Below are 17091 nucleotides of genomic sequence, written 5' to 3'. Positions count from 1 at the left end.
GCATCCTCTTATGCTTGTTTTCTATTGCAGTTTCTAAAATTCTTTCAAGAAATCATAACTTGAATTCCAATAAAGAGTTTTAGGAATTTCTTATTTTCAGTTAAATGCGATGACAACATGGGTAGGCATTTTAATAACTTTATAAGTTGTCTATTTTCAAAATGCAGTGGTAGGTGTTTTCTTCAGAGGTTACCACAAAATAAAACACTGGTCAAAAATTAGACATCAGGTCCTATGCTATTCCTTTAAGCTCGGTGTATATTTTTCTGAGTTAGGTGTTCAAGTTTCTTGACTGTAATCTTGCAAGGCATTAGAAGGTAATATTTTATACATTCATTTCAGCCTAATAAATCCAACACCAACTCTTAAAACTCTTTGCTATTTCTTTTCATTTTGTCTCTAGGAGTCAAATTTCCTTTTTCCGATATTCCCGCCCCTTTTCTGAAATCCGTTTGTCTGGAATTCAATGGTTCTCCGTAATCTTCTCTGACCATCCCTTCCTGGCCCCGCATCAGCAAACTCGGTAATACTTAACCACTGCTTCGCCAAAGTAAAAGAGCCCGAGAGCTTGTTTACACGTCTGGCCAAAACGCATTCCTTTAAGTTGCAGAGCCGACTCTTTCAATTTCTATTTCTTCATTCACCGTTCCTCCACCAAATGAACCTCAGATCTACTTTAAATCTCCTTTCCTCTTCCCGCTTCTCCTACCTTCGGCATTATTGCTATTGCCCTGCCCACTGAATCCCAGTTCCTATTCACAGGCTTTCCATTTTCCAAGAGAAACCATAACCACTTGTTTTTCAGGGTTTTAAACACTAGGACCCGCATTCTCCCTCCTCCAAGGACCTGCGGCACTCCGCGCTGCCGGAATCCAGACTCGACTCCACTTCCAGCAACTACTCTCTCCCGAGTGCCACTTCCGGCTCTCCGGTGTCTCAACTTTACCGGTCCGCCCACCTTCCCAGAGCACTTCTCAGAGCTTTTTCTCGACCACAGGCAAGGTCGGAGCAGGGACACAGGATAACCGAGGGCAAGAGATTTCTTCCTAGAAGACAACACTGAATAGCTTCCCCAGCCTGAGAAGTCCTGTCCTACTGTGGAGTCGGGCGGTGGCGGTGGAGGAACTGTTTGTTCTGAACACAGAGTGGGGCACACCCGGAAGTGGAGCTGTTGAGGAACTGTGCCGCCGCTGGGGGCGGATGCTAGATACCGGGAGGTGGAGAGGACGCCACGGTACTCTGGTGTGAGTGTCAGCCGGGGGTGCAGTAGGGCGGAGGGCGGAAGCCGGAAGCCGGCTTCTTTCTGGCTCCGATTTTGTGGTGGTAGATCTGGCTGTGTTCTGGGAGGCGAGGGCCTTGGGGCTTATGAAGGCGTGCGGCGGCTGAGGGGGAGCCGGTCGCACTTCATTATCCTATTCTAGGGGACTCGTTATCTTCAGGTCACTACTTTTACTCCTAGCCCTCGCTAGGCGAGTTGAGGACAGTTGAGGGGAGTTCTAATGAGGAAGTTGCAGAGAGTCCACTCGAGTTTTTTCTGCTTCTGGAAGGAGGCGAGCGGCCGCTTACGTGGAGACTGTTGCTTTTCGGCCTCTTCTCCTGAGACGTGCTTTTTCCTTTGCTGCACCACCGACTCCTTTATTCTGATATTTCTGTCTTTACCTCTTTCAGCTTCTGACCGACTCCTCTGAACCTTAAACGATGCTAGAGTCATATGTGACTCCAATTTTAATGAGCTATGTGAATCGCTACATCAAGAACTTAAAGCCATCAGATCTACAGCTTTCATTATGGGGTGGAGACGTGGTTCTCAGCAAGCTCGAGTTAAAGTTGGATGTGCTGGAACAGGTAAAGTGTGTAGCTGTCATTGATTGGAAACATCTTCGGCTTGTTTAGAAGTAATCTGTTGTTTCTTACACTTTTACTTTACGCTTTAAAAACTTAATTTTTCTGCTAACGTATTTTAGGCTACCCTGAAACTAGAGATCTTCCTTTACAAAATATTTTTTTTTTATGGTTTCTTACTAGTAATTGTTAAAATCAGATTTCCAAAAGTTGCCTCACCAAATAGGAAAACAGTCTCATTGTCTTGTCACAGTCGCTCAGCCTATTTATTCTCAAGCCTTACCGAATATGCTAATTTACATTGCTAAGATTCTGTATGATGCTAGAAAATAATACATTCCCATTTTCCGTTTTGGGAAATGGAAAAGTCCAAAAGACAGCAAGATCTTGAGGAAAGTTCTGTCTCAGTATGAAAGATGACATTACCCGTGGCTTCCTCAGACTATTGAGTGGACACAGATTGAGAATGCCAGCAAAATTGAAAACTTTCTTAAATCACTTCTTTTTAGTTTCTTTTATCCTGAGAACGCTCTGATGCAAATGAACTGTAACTTCAAAGTAATATACTTGATACTTATTTAGTGTATTTATTACTAACACATGCTAGGCAACTCTGTTAGGCTTGAGGATACAAAAATTATCTGTGGCAACTCAGGAGAGTCAGAGACCAACTGCTTTTTAGGAGATAAGGAAAGGCTTTATTTGATGGTGATAGTTATCGATAATTTTTATTTATATACTACTGCTTATTCTATTATTGAATGATCTATATTTAACACTAAGAAATAATACTTTTGACTCCTTCCCCTTTCTCCATGTTAATTATCTTAATATATGTATTTTTTGTTAGCACATATGCTAAGTATACAGCTCAGTTTTTATATATGAAACCACTATCCAGATTAAGAAATATTTCCTACACCCAGATGGCTCCTGCACTGCTTTGTTATTAGTACCCCACCCCTAAAACAGGTGACTGCTATTCTGACATCTGTCAACATATGTAAGTATTACCTCTTCTCGAACCTTAAATAAATTGGAATTACTTGTGTCTGGCTTCTTTTGTTCAACATTATAGCTAAGATTAACCCATGTTGTTGCATGAGTGGTAGTTCTTGTATTGCCTTGTAGTATTTTCATTGTATAAAGATTCACAGTTTACTTATTTTTCTATTGATGTACATTTAGATTGTTTATGCTTTTGGCTATTATGAAGAAGGCTCTCATGAACATTTTATATGTGTGTTTTGGTGGACATAGGTAATTAATTTCCCTTAGGTGTATACCTAGGAGGTATTCATATGTTTAGCTTTAATGGATATTGCCAAGTAATTTTCTGGAGTGGTTGTACCAATTTATATTCTCAGTAACAACATAATGAGGTTTCCAGTTACTTCACAGTTTTGCTATTATGTCTGGTATTTGATTTTAGCTTTTCTGGTGGGTCTGTAGTGGTATCTTCTAATTTAAAAATTGTATTTTCCTGATGATTAATGATGTTGAGCACTTTGACACACTGTTCATTGGCTATTTTGATATCTTTTGTAAAGTTTCTAATTCTTTTGCCTTTTTATAAAAAAATGTATTTTTTTCTTATTGAGGTGTAGGAGTTTTTTAAAATACATTTTGGAAATGAGTCCTTTGCCAGATACATGTCTTACAGTATCTCCCAGTTTGTAGCTTGTCTTTTTGCTGTTAAAAGTGTCTTTTAATGGACAGAATTCATATTATTATCAATTTTTTCTTTATGGTTAGTACTTTTCATGTCTTGTTGAAGAAATATTTGCTTACTCCAAGGTCATAGTTACTCTCCTTTTAGAAGCTTTATCGTACTCTGTGATTCATCTAAAATTAATTTTCTGCACATGAGAAGTAGAGATCAAGATTCATTTTTTCCATTGATGCTAAATTCACACCATTTGTTGAACCGTTCTTTCCCTACTGAATTGTAGTCTTTGTTGTAAATCAGGTTGACATATGTGTAGATTTTTTTCTGAATTCTTTATCTCTTCATTGGTCTGTTTGTCTGTTCTTCTGTCAAATATTGTCTTTTACAGTAAGTCTTGATACCTCACAGTGTAATTTCTCCAACTTAGTTCTTTTTTTCCTTTAAATGGTCATAACTATTGTAGGTCCTTTTCATTTCCATAAACACTTTAATTTCAGCTTATACATTTTAGAATTTACCCCCCAAAGGGAAACCCTTTGATCTTTTTAATTGAGGTTACATTGAGTCAGTAAATTAATTTGGGAGGAAATAACGTATTAACATATTATGTTGACAGAGTATTGAGTTTTTGACTCATGTACAAAACATTGCTTTCTGTATTTTAAGGTCTTTAATTTCTCTCAGCAATGATTTGAAGGAAGTTTTCAGAGAGATTTGCACATGTTTCATTAAATTTCATCTCGATATAAGCAGCATTATTTTTTTAAAATTGCATTTTCTAATTATTATTATTATATTTAACAGTACTTAGAAATACAGTTGGTTTTAGTCTAGTAATCTTCCTTCCAGTGGCCGTTCTAACTTGTCTAATACTTTTTGGTAGATTCTTTTGGATTGTCTGTGTACACAATCACATTATTTGCAAATAATGACAGCTTTACATCTTTCTTTCCAGTGCTTGGACCTTTTATTTTTATTTTTTCATTATTGCACTGTGCAGTAGAGATCTTGAGAACATTCTTTTTGTTCCCAACATCAGTGAGAAAGTATTCAGCATTTTACTATTAAGTATATTGTTAGCAGTAAATACTTTTTATTGGGTTAAGGAAATGCTCTTCTATTCTTTGTTTTCCAATAAGTTTTCAAAATTATGAATGGGCATTGAGTTTTATCAACTGCTGCATTTAACCCATTTCCTATTTGCCCCAAAGATATTGCCGACGGCGCTTGTGGCTGCAGCATTTACCCGGAGATAACTCGTGGATTACAGTCCTAACCTTACCGCCCAAAATTACAGTCCTAACCTTACCCCCAAAGTTTGCTGTGAAATATCTTGCTTTTATTATTATTTTTACATCGCTCTATTATATCGATAGTCTTTGAAAGCGAATGACATTCTTTTTTTAGATTCAGCTTTTAGTAGTGGTATTTCCATTTACAAAATATAGAAATTCTCGATTGCTGAAAATGTCAAATTCTAGAAAACATAACATTTCTATGCTTGATGTTAACTGAACACTGGCAGTGAGCTGCACTTTTTTTTTCTAAATGGGAAAAGGGTTAAAAATTATTTGCTTACCTTAAAGTTTACAAAATGTATGTTTGACTTTTTAGTGTCTACCTTTAGTTTATACGTTTACCATTTCCTGAAAAGTCTTAGAAGAGTTTAACTGCATATTTTTTCTGTTTTCTCTCCCTTTTTTTGGCATGTGGTTCCCAGGTTTTTGCTTGTTTAGTTTGGGTTAACTTGTTTACATGGGTTTAGTTTATTTTTCTACTGTCTTCAGGTAGAAGCTTAGGTTATTGATTTATGTTATAGGAATTTACAGCTATAAATTTCTTTAGCTGTATCATAAATTTTGGCATGTTGCATTTTTATTTTTCAGTTCAAATGTTTTCTGATTTTTCTTGAGATGAATGTGTATTTTTGCTTGTCGGATGGAGTGGTTTATAGATATTAGGTCTAATTGGTTGATAACGTTCAGGTCTTATACATCTTTGTTGACTTCGTCTATTTTGTTCACTATTTTAAATGAGGTATTTAAGTTTTTATGATTACTGTTGAATTATCTATATCTCTTCACGTTTGTGAGTTTTTGCTTTATGTATGTTGGGGCTCTGTTCTGCTCATATATGGTTTATATTTTCTTCATGAATTGACCATTTTGTTATAAAGTGTCCCGTTTTGTCTTTAATAACATTTTTTTCTTAAAGTCTGTTTTGTCTGATAATAGTGTAATTTTCTAGCTCTTTTATGATTACCGTTTGCATGATAACTTCTTTTTTTTTTAATTTTATTTTCAACATATTTGTGCTTTTGAATCTAAAGTATATCTCTTATAGAGAGCATATGGCCGGATCTTGTTAATTTTTAAAATCCAGTCTGATAATTTTTGCCTTTTGATTGGAGTATTTAATCCATTCACATTTGATGTTTTTATTCATATGGTTGGATTCATGCCTACATTTGGCTATTTTCTATGTGTCTTATGTCTTTTTTTCTCAAATAATCCTTTATCTTATTTTACATGAAGTAAATATTTTCTGGTGTTCTATTTTAGTTGTTTGTTGATTTTCAAATTTTGAGTTATTTTCTTTTTTTTTAATGAGGTTTTAAAAAATTAGTTTCGGGTATCCAGTACATTGATTAGACATTTATATGGCTTATGAAATGATCCCCCTGATTACTCTATCACCCATTTGGCTCTACATATAGCCATCACAATACTATTGACTATATTCCCTATGCTATACTCTACATCCCTGTGACTATTTTTTAACTACTAATTTGTACTTCTTTAACCCTTCACTTTTTTCTCCCAGACTCCCAACACCCCTCTCCTCTGTCAGTAACCAGATTGTCCTCTGTATCGGTGAGTCTGTTTTTGTTTAGTATGTTCCTTAGTTTCTGCATATAAGTGAAATCGTATGGTATTTATCTTTGACTCATTTCACTCAGCATAATAATCTCTAGGTCCATCCATGTCATTACAAATGGTAGGATTCATTTTTTAATGGCTGAGTAATATTCCAATGTATGTATGAACCATAACTTTTGGTTGCTTCCATATCTTGGCTACTGTGAATAGCGCTGCCCTGAACATAGAGGTGCATAGATCTTTACGAATTAGTGCAATTGCTGGGTTAAAAGGTAGTTCCAGTTTTAATTTTTGAGGAAATTCCAGACTTTTTTCCATAGTGGCTGTACCAATTTGCAATACCACCAACAGTGTATAAGGGTTCCCTTTTCTCCATATCCTCACCAGCACTTGTCTTTTGATTTATTGATGATAGCCATTTTGATAGGTGAGATGTGATATCTCATTGTGGTTTTAATTTGCATTTCTCTGATGATTAGTGATCTTCAGCATCTTTCATATGTCTGTTGGCCATCCGCAGTACCTTTTTAGAGAATTCCCTGTTCAAGCTTTGTGCCATTTTTTAATTGGATTGTTTGTTATTTTGTTGTTGAGTTGTATGAGTTCTTTATAAATTTTTGATATTAACCCCTTATCAGATGTATCATAGGCAAATATCTTTTCCCATTCAGCAGTTTATCTTTTTGTTTTGTCGATGTTTTCCTTTGTTGTGCAAAACTTTTTAAATTTGATGTAGTCCCATTTGCTTTTTTCTTTCTTGCCTGAGGAGATAAATTTAAAAAGAAATTACTAGTAGCAGTATCAGAGAGATTATTGCCTATGTTTTTTTCTAGAAGTTTTATGGTTTTAGGTCTTACATTTAAGTCTTTAATCCATTTTGAGTTTATTCTTTTATATGGTATAAGAAGGTAGTCCAGTTTTATTTCTTTGCCTGTATCTGCCCAATTTTCCCAACATCATTTATTGAAGAGACTGTCTTTACCTAATTGTATATTCTTGCCTCCTTTGTCATAGATTAATTGACCATATAGATGTGGGCTTATTTCCAGGCTCTCTATTGTGTTCCATTGATTTATGTATGTTTCGATGCCAGTACCATGTTGTTTTGATTACTATAGCTTTGTAGTATAGTTTGATATCAGGTGTTGTGATACCTCCAACTTTGTTCTTTCTGAAGATTGCCTTGGCTATTAGGGATCTTTTATGGGTTCCATATAAATATTTGGATTATTCTAGTCTCTGAAAAATGCCATTGATATTTTGATAGGGATTGCATTGTATCTATAGATTGCTTTGGGTAGTATGACCATTTTGAAGATGTCGATTCTTCCTACCCACGAGCATGGTATATGCTTCTATTTATTTGAACTCTTCAATTTCTTGTTTCAGTGACTTACAATTTTTCGAGAACAAGTCTTTTACTTCCTTGGTTAATTTGATTCCTAGATATTTTATTTATTTATTTTTGATGGAATTGTAAATGGAATTATTTTCTTAATTTCTCTTTCTGAAAGTTCATTATTGCCGTATAAAAATGCAACTGACTTCTGAATATTAATTTTGCCTCCTGCTACTTTAGTGAATCCATTTATCAGTTCTAACAGTTTTTTTTAGTGGAATCCTTAGGGTTTTCTATATATAGTTTGTCGTCTGCAAATAGTAACACTTTTACTTCTTCCTTTCCAATTTGGATTCCTTTTATATCTCTTGGTCTGATTGCTGTGTCAAGGGCTACCAATACAATGTTGTATAGAAGTGGTGAAAGTGGGCATCCATGTCTTGTTTCTGATCTTAAAGAAAATGCTTAGCTTTTCCCCATTGAGTTTGAGGTTGGCTGTAGGTTTGTCATCTGTGGCCTTTATTATGTTGAGGTATGTTCCCTCTGTTCCTACTTTGCTGAGCGTTTTTATCATAAATGGATGCTGAATTTTGTTGAACGCTTTTCCTGCATTTGTTGATATGATCATATGATTTTTATCTTTCAGTTCGTTAATGTGGTGTATCACATTGATTTGTGGTTAGTGTACCAACCTTGTATCCCAGGACTAATCCAACTTAATCATGGTGTATGATATTTTTAATGTATTGCTGAATTCAGTTTGCTAATATTTTGTTGAAGAATTTTGCTTCGATGTTCAGGAAAGATATTGGCCTATAGTTTTCTTTTTTTGTAATGTCTTTGGTTTTGGAATCAAGGTAATGGTGGCCTCATAAAAAGAGTTAGGGAGCCTTCCCTCTTCTTGAATTTTTTGGAATAGTTTGAGAAGAATAGGTGTTAAGTCTTTGAATGTTTAGTAAAATTCACCTATGAAGCATCTGGTCCAGGCCTTTTGTTTTTTGGGAGTTTTTTGATTACTGATTCGATTTTTTGTTGGTGGTAATTGGTCAGTTCAGATTTTCTGTTTCTTCTTGACTTAGTTTTAGGAGATTGTATCTATTTCTTCCAGATTGTCCAATTTGTTGACATATAATTGCTCTTAGTATTTTCTTATAGCCCTTTGTATTTTGCGGAGTCCATAGTTCTAATCTTTCATTTCTGATTTTAATTATTTAGGTACTCTTTTTTTTTTTCTTGATGAGTCTGGTTGAGGGTTTATCCATTTTGTTTGTCCTTTCAAAGAACCAGCTCTTGGGTTCATTAATCTTTTGTTTTTCTAGACTCTATTATTTATTTCTGCTCCGATCTTTATTATTTCTTTACTTTTACTCACTTTGGGATTCGTTTGCTGTCCTTTTTCTAGTTCTTTTGAGTGTAAGATTAGATTATTTAAGCTTTTTCTTGTTTCTTGAGGTAGGCCTGTATTGCTATGGATTTCCATCTTATGACTGCTTTCACTGTGTCCCATAGATTTTGAGTTCTCGTGTTTTCATTTTTATTTGTCTCTAGGTATCATTTTCTTTTCTTTCACTTTTTTTTGGTCTTTATGGAAATATAATAGACAGTTGCTTGTATTTATGTTGTACAATTCAATGAGTTTTTCATTCATTTATAGTTGGCATACAATAATATACCAGTTTCAGTTGTATAGCATAATGATCAATGATCTACATAACTTGCAAAGTGATCACCCACTAAATCTAGTACTCCATTTCCCCTTTAGATATTTATTTCAGCATTATTAACCAACTTCCCCATGCTTCCCGCTACATCTCCATGTCTATTCTGCAGCTATTCATTTGTACCTCTTAATCTCTTTGCCTTTTTTGTCCCCCACCAACCCCCGTCTCATCTAGTATCCCTCTAAATATTCTCTCTCTCTATGAGTTTATTTCCACTTTTATTGTTGTTGTTGATTTTGTTCTTTAGATTCCATATGTACGTGAAATTATGCGATTTTTGTCTTTCTCTATCTTGAGTAGAATGTATATTTTGCTGCTTTGGGGTGAAACGCTCTGAAAATATCAATTAAATCCATGTGGTCTAGTGTGCCACTTAAGTCCACTGTTTCCCTGTTTATTTTCTGTCTGAAGATCTGTGCATTGATGTCAGTGGGGTGTTAAAGTCTCCTACTATCGGTGTATTACTGTCACCATCTCTTACCTTATGTTGGCCAATAATTGCTTTATATATTTAGGTGCATCTGTGTTGAGTGTATATTTATTTGCTAGGAATGTGTCCTCTTATTGTGTTGATCTCTTTCCCATTGTGTAATGCTCTTCTTTGTCTCTTATTATAGCCTTTGTTTTAAAGTCTCTTGTCTGATATAAGTATTGCTACCTCAGCTATTTTTGTTTTCCATTTGAATGAAATATCTATCTCTTTAATTTCAGTCTGTGTATCTTTTACTCTGAAGTGGGTCTCTTGGAGACAGTATATATATATATATATATACATATATATATATATGTATATATATATATATATGTATATATGCCTTATGCATACAGCTAGCCTATCTTTTGACTGGAGCAATGAAAACATTTACATTTAAAGTGATTATTGATAGGTACATAGTTATTGCCATTTTATTTTTCACATTTATGGGTTCTTTTTTTGCCCTTTTTTTTTTTTCTGTTTGGAAAGCTCTTTATCTTTCTTTCCATTTAATCGCTAGCCTTCCTTGCTAGAGTATTTTTGGTTGTATGTCCTTGTTTGTCATTACTGTGACTATTTCTTACCAGTCCCTTTTGGCTTGCTAAGTTTCTGTTTAAAAATTAGCCGACATTCTTATGAGGGTATCGTTGTAAGTAACTAGCTGCCTTTCTCTGGCTGCTTTTAAGATTCCTTTTTTTTAACCTTTTGCATTTTTATTATGATGTATCTTGGTGTGGCTATGTTTGAGTTTCTCTTGTATGGGACTGTTTGTGCTTCCTGGACTTGTATGTCTAATTCCTTTTCCAGAAGTTTTCTGTCATTATTTCTTCAAATAGATTCTCAATGCCTTGCTCTCTTCTTGTCGTACCCCTGTGATGTGGATATTGGTACCCTTGATGTCGTCCCAGAGGTCCTTTAAGTTACTCTCTAGTTTTTTGATTCATTTTTCTTATTGCAGTTCTGATTAGGTTTTTCTGCTACCATGTCTTCCAACTTGCTGATTCAGTCTTCTGCTTCATCTAATTTACTGCTGATTCCTTCTAGTGTATTTTTTTCAGCTATTGTAGTCTTCATTTCTAACTGGCTCTTTTTTATGGTTTCTATGTCCTTTTTTATGCTTACTCTCTGTTGAAGTTCTCACTGAGATCATCTATTCTCCCCCTAAGTTCACTGAGCATCTTTATAGCCATTGTTTTGAACTCTGTCTCTGGTAGTTTGCCTCCATTTCGTTTAGTTTTTTTTTTTCTGGAGTTTTCTCCTGTTTCATTTGTGGCATGTATTTTTTTTCTCATTTTAGTTGCCTCTCCATGTTTGTTTCTGTGTTAGAAAGATTTGCATCTCCCAGCCTTGGCCAGATGGCCTTATATAGTAGGTGTGCTTTGCGGCCTGGTGTTACAACCTCCCTAATCACCTGCTCCAGCAGCTCCGGGTTTGTTTTTTTTGTATGGGTTGTGTGTGTTTTCTTGTTTTAGCTGAGCCTTGATTGCTGTTAGCATATCAGTCTGTGGGATTAGCTCTCAGGCTGACTGTGAAGATTGGCCATACCCACAGGATATGCGTTGCCGTTGGAGGGCTGACCTTTGTGAATGGGATTTACCCAGCAGGCTTGTGTACTTGTTGAAACCATCCTTTGGGTGTACCACTTATGGATCTAGTCAAGTTTTGCTTTCCAAGTGTGTTGGTTCTGTGGCCCCTTGGGAACGGCTTCCAAGTAGGCCAAGTTCAGAAGCTGCCTTTGATTGCTTGAGGCTACCTGGTAGGATCTACAAAGCGATCTGTGGATGGTTGCTGCCTGTGCTAGATCTAAAGGAAAGTGGGAGAGACTACACTGCATACTGTGGTGTGGTTACCCTCATTACCGAGCCTGGGGCGATTTAGCTTACTAGTGCGCCTCAAGGCCTGAGGCTGCCTGCCAGTTGGCCTTAAGACTCCACAGCTGGAAGTGTCTTTGTGGGGTTTTGTGTGGTATGCGAATTTGGTGGTGCAGGGACTCAGGGAATCACTGGAGTATAGTTAACAGATTTCTCTTGGCCACTGCAGTGTCAGTTTTTGTGCCAGTTTTTTCTCTCTGGCTTCCTGTAAAAGTCACAGATTGCCAACTGCTGCTTACCTCGAGATTACAAACACCTGAGATCTGTTCAAGAAATATAGTAGCTCAGGGCAGGGTTTGTGGCCTGTCACTGAAAGTCTATCCCAGAATGCATGGGCCTTGTGTGGGCCACCTGAGCCAAGGTCTATTGCCTACACAGAATGCCCAGCCCTGGGATGGGACGGGGCAGGGTAGGAGCCACTGCCAGGCAGTAGCCCGCCTGGAGCAATTTGAGGGTTGAGTGGGGCAGAGTTTAAGGGAGACATGGAACTGTTAGGCCAGTACAACATCAGATTTGCTGCCAGTTCTGTCTGTGGGCACCCACAAAGTTACAGATCACAGTGAGGCCAGCTGCTGTTTGTGTTGAGCCGCCAGGTCCCATGATAAGCTGAAGAGATTACTGTAGCTCATGCTGGCTGCAGTGATCAGCCACAGGGTGTCTCCCCTGAAATGTGCCTGCATAGAATGGTCAGCCCCAAGAAGGGGCAGGGTGGGAGTGGCTTCCCAGCAACAGTCCCATCGTGAGTTTTTGTGAGTTGGAGGCGGCGGGTCAGTCTCATCGGGCCAGTGCAACTTCAGAATTGGCTGTGTGGGGGGAGGGTTCAACACAGGCATGTCGTTGCCTGTCTGCAGACTGCCCCGGAGAAGGCCGGACAGAGGAACAATGGTGGCTGTCCCTCTAGCCCTTGCTTCGGTACCACTCATCTCTGTCTTTCCCTGTATGTCTCTTGTGTCTCCTGAGCTCCTGACCCTTCGTCCATGTCCAGGGTGCATGTCTGCAGGCGAATGAGTCTGTGTGTCTGCCCTTTAAGGGGAATGTCTGGGGTTTTAGTTTCTTTTCATCTCACCTGGATGGAACCCCTACTGATTTTTACAGATTTTTGTGAAAACTCTTCTTCCTGGGGCTAGAACTCTGTGCTGGGGAGCCACTATGTAAGGCTAGGGCCCCTTGTTCCTTCATGGGGGCCTCTCCAGTTGCTCCCTCCCTCCTGGTGCTCCACCACCATGCTTGGGTACAGGGCCAGCCCGTTTTGTATTTCCACCCATCCTCCTGGTCTCGATGTGGCTTTTTCTTTATATCCTCAGATGTGTGTGTTATGATCAGTCACACTTCAGGTGGTTCTTCACTTTTTTTTATAATTTGGTTGTAATTTTACTGTGGTCCTGAGTGGAGGTGAATCCCATTCTTACTTTGCCCTCCATCTTGACCCCCATCTTGAGTTATTTTCTTAGTGGTTGCTCAAAGGATTACAATATGCACATGCTTATCACAGTCTATTTGAGATTAATGATAACTTTATTCCATAAAATATAGAAACTTTCTCCACTATGGCTCAATTTCTTTCCACTCCTTTATGCTATGTTAGAAACTCAGCAGTACAATTTTATGATTATTGTTTTATGCAGTTGCCTTTTATATGAGTTCGGAGAAAGAAAAAATACATTTATACTATCCTTTAATAGTTATCTACATTATTTTCTTTTATTGGTGCTCTTTGCTTGTTTGGATTTGATTTACCATTGGTGTTCCTTTCAGTATGAAAAAATTCTTTTAGTATTTTTTTAGCGATAGATTATCTCAGTCTCTGTTTATCTGGGTATACCTTTATCTTGCCTTCATTTTTGAAAGATAGTTATGCTGGATATAGAATTCTTGGTTGACAGTTATTTTATTTGAATATGTCATTTCACTGCCTTCTTGCTTTTATTTGTAATGAGAAGTTAGCTGTTAACCTACAAAGATTTCCTTGTATGCGACAAGTTGCTTTTCTTTTTCTGTTTTCAAGATTTTCTTTTGTTTTGGCTTTTAAGATTTATACTGTGATGTCTCTGGGCGTTGATTTGCTGATTCTTTCTTCTGCCAACTCAAATCTGATGATGAACTCAAATTTTAGTGAATTTTTCCATTTAATTTATTGTACTTTTCAACTCCTAAATTTCTCTTTGATTCTTTTTTGTAATTTCTATTTCACTGATATTTTCTATTTGATGATCACTGTTGTTGTATGTTTGTTTAATTATTTAAATATCTTTTCTTTTCTTTGAACGTACTTATAATAGATGTTTTGAAGTCTCTGTGTACTAGGTCTTACATATGAACACCCTCAGAGATAGTTTCTGTTGATTACTTTGTATACTTTTCACATTTCATAATTTTTTGCTGAAAACTAGTAATTTTGGGTTATACTTTACAGCAACTCTGAATTCTGATTTCCTCTCTCCAGGGGATAGTTGTTATTACTCTTGGTTTATTTGTTTAGTGACTTGCCTGGACTATACTTGTGGTGTTTATTTCCCTGCAGTGTGTGGTCTCTGATGTCTGTGCTCAGTCTCCCCTGCAAACCCCCAATTCTTTCTATTTTTAGGACCGGCTTCTTATGCATTACTCCTGGGTCACTATAACTTAGTTGTCAGCCAGTGATTGGTTAGAGGTTGTTTAACCAGTAAGGCTTTTGCTCTTTGATATGGGATATGTATGTATGTATGTTTGTGTGTGTGTATATATGTATGTATGTATGTATTGGATAATGTTTTCAAAGTTCAGGGAGTTTACAAGTCTGACCCATTTTTTTTTTTTTTACTTACTGTGTTTACAAGGCCTCTTGGTCAACAATGAATGAGTAGCTTGTTAGGGCCTTCTCTGTTGTCTTCTAATTAAGCATAACCTGGCACATACAGCTAGCTTTTCAGACGCCCAGGGATATATGAAGTAATAGCAAGGCCATCTTTGGCTGTCTTGTTCTCTGGATCTTTCTGTTAATTTTCTGGCTTGGCTTCTGTTTTGTTGTTTGTACTAATATTGTGACTTCAGGCTAGCCTTTCCTTATTGTTTCTGAGATTTTGGTTGTTTCGACAACTTTGTCTAGTTTTGTCATTGCTTTTTGAGGAGATTTGCCAAGCTCCTAACTTACAATTCTTGAAGTGTGTGTGCGTGCGTGTGTGTGTCTTTGGTGTGTGTGTGTGTGTGTGTGTGTGTGTGTGTGTGTGTGTATGTATGTTTTGGTGGTAAAAACCACATAAAATTTACCTGCTTAACCATTTTTAAGTTTGCAGTAGTGTCAATTATATGTATATTGTTGCTTAACAAATCTTTTTCATCTTTCAAACCTAAACTCTGTGCCTACAGAGAACTCCCTTTTCCCCCAGTCCCTGACAACCACCATTCTATTTTTTGTTTCTGAGAATTTGGCTCCTTTAGATACCTCATATAAATGGAATCATGTAATATATGTCTTTTTGTGGCTGACCTATTTCGCTTAGCATAATGTCCTCAATGTTCATTCATGTGGTAACTTAGGACAGATTTTCCTTTTTTTTTGGAGACTGAATAATATTTGATTGTATGTATGTACCACATTTTTGTTATCCATTTATCTTTTGATGGCCCGATTGCTTCCAACGCTACGCCATTGTGAATAATGCTGTAATGGAAATGGTTTTGCAAGTATCTTTTTGAGATCCTGCTTTCAGTTCTTTTTGGTATATACTCAGAACGGAGATTGCTGTATCATATGGTAGTTTTATTTTTAATTTTTGAGAATTCTCCCCCCCCCCACCCATAGAGTTTTCTTCAATAGTGTACCATTTTACATTTTCATCAATAGGGTACAAGAGTTCTGATTTCTTTACATCCTTGCCAATACTTGTTACTTTATTTTTGGTCGTGGCCATTCCGACAGGTAAGAGATAAGCCATTATGGTTTTGATTTGCATTTCTCTGATGATTAATGATGTTGAATATCTTTTTGTATACTTGTTGGCCATTTTGTGTATGTTCTTTTGAGAAATGTCTCTTCAAGTTCTTTATCCATTTAAAATTTGGATTACTTGTTGTTGAGTTGTAGTAGTTCTTCATGTATTCAAGATATTAACAGCTTATTACATAGATAGTTTGCAGATATTTTCTCTCATTCTTTAGGTTTGAATTAGTCCTATTTGTCAGTTTTTGCTTTTGTTGCCTATGTTCACTTTTAAAGTGTCCCTTTATTCCACGTTAGAATATTTTGTAATAGCCTACCTAGAATTAGATCTTTGAGAGCTATTCAACCCTCTTCTTAAATTCTTTGCTACTAATGTCCTTTGAATAGTCATAGATGTTCTGGTTTTAGGGATGCATTTTGTATTGTGTATTTTTGAATAGTTACAAATGGATAAAAAATTTTAAGTTTTAGGATGTATTTTAAGAAGGAAAGGGAATGAGAAGGAAATCATTTATTGTGCTTATCTTAGGGATCCATCTGTTTGCCTTTGATAAAATGTATATGTGTTCTCATGTGTTTATCACAAGTCTGTAATGAGGAAATGGAAACAATCTTGCTTATAATCAGATGATTAATAAGTGTTTAACTTCAGTCGGATTTCCCATGTTGGCAATGCGGTCCAAAATTTCATGTTCTAATGTAGACTGCTGCCTCTTGTGTTAGTGTTTGGTTAATAGTTCAGTTGATTAGTAGCATTCTGATGATACTAAGGTCTTAAATTTGATTCATGTGTCTTTTAACTTCTCCCTGAGAAAATCTAGTTTGGCCCATAGATTGCAATTTTGAGCCATTTCACAAGTATATCATTGTTATATAAATCAGGGAGTGGTAGAGGTGGAAATGCCATTGGTTCATTGTCCAGATAGATGCATTTGGAAAGGCATTCAGTGCTCGTAATGGAAGTATAGATGCAGTATAATTGTGGTTAAGAGCAAGGGCTTGGCATCATATTTTCCAGTTTTGAGTCCTGCTATCCTAGATGAATCATTTCGGGAAGTTACTCAACCTTTCCATGTCTCATATTCTTTATCTGTATTTACATTTTGGGATCTTTATAAACATTGCCGTATGCAAGGCAAAGTTCTTAGAAAAGTACCTGGTACAGAGTAAATATTCAGTAAATATTGCCTTTGTTATGGACATGGAACAAATTATAATCTGTACCAGTTGATTAATGCTTGAAATTATTGCATCTTTAAAATTAATGTAATAATGAAAAATATTTAAAAATCATGGCATTTGATTAGACTAGAGTAGTAGAAATAGATTTTTTAGTATTCTGCTCTTTAGAAAAATTTGCAAAAACATACATTAGG

General features: G+C 36.5%; 1 protein-coding gene across 19 annotated transcripts in view; it reads left to right on the top strand.

Moving 5' to 3' along the window:
- The first annotated feature begins 872 nt into the window (after positions 1–872).
- VPS13B (vacuolar protein sorting 13 homolog B) overlaps positions 873–17091 on the top strand; it is a 685469-nt gene continuing 669250 nt past the window's right edge. For 12 of the 19 annotated variants that reach the window (XR_005650917.1, XM_039853839.1, XM_039853842.1 and 9 more), the window contains exon 1: positions 1699–1845. Coding sequence is in view for 18 of the 19 variants with exons in the window: in XM_039853839.1 (XP_039709773.1) it covers positions 1699–1845 (147 nt within the window). In the remaining variant the exon portion in view is untranslated. The other 7 variants (XM_039853833.1, XM_039853852.1, XM_039853840.1 and 4 more) reach the window with 5 other exon arrangements.

This window comes from Pteropus medius, unplaced genomic scaffold (assembly GCF_902729225.1).
Source record: "Pteropus medius unplaced genomic scaffold, Ma_sr-lr_union100, whole genome shotgun sequence".
In the NCBI taxonomy this organism is placed as follows: Eukaryota; Metazoa; Chordata; class Mammalia; order Chiroptera; family Pteropodidae; genus Pteropus; species Pteropus medius.
This window is presented reverse-complemented; position numbering and strand designations above follow the sequence as displayed.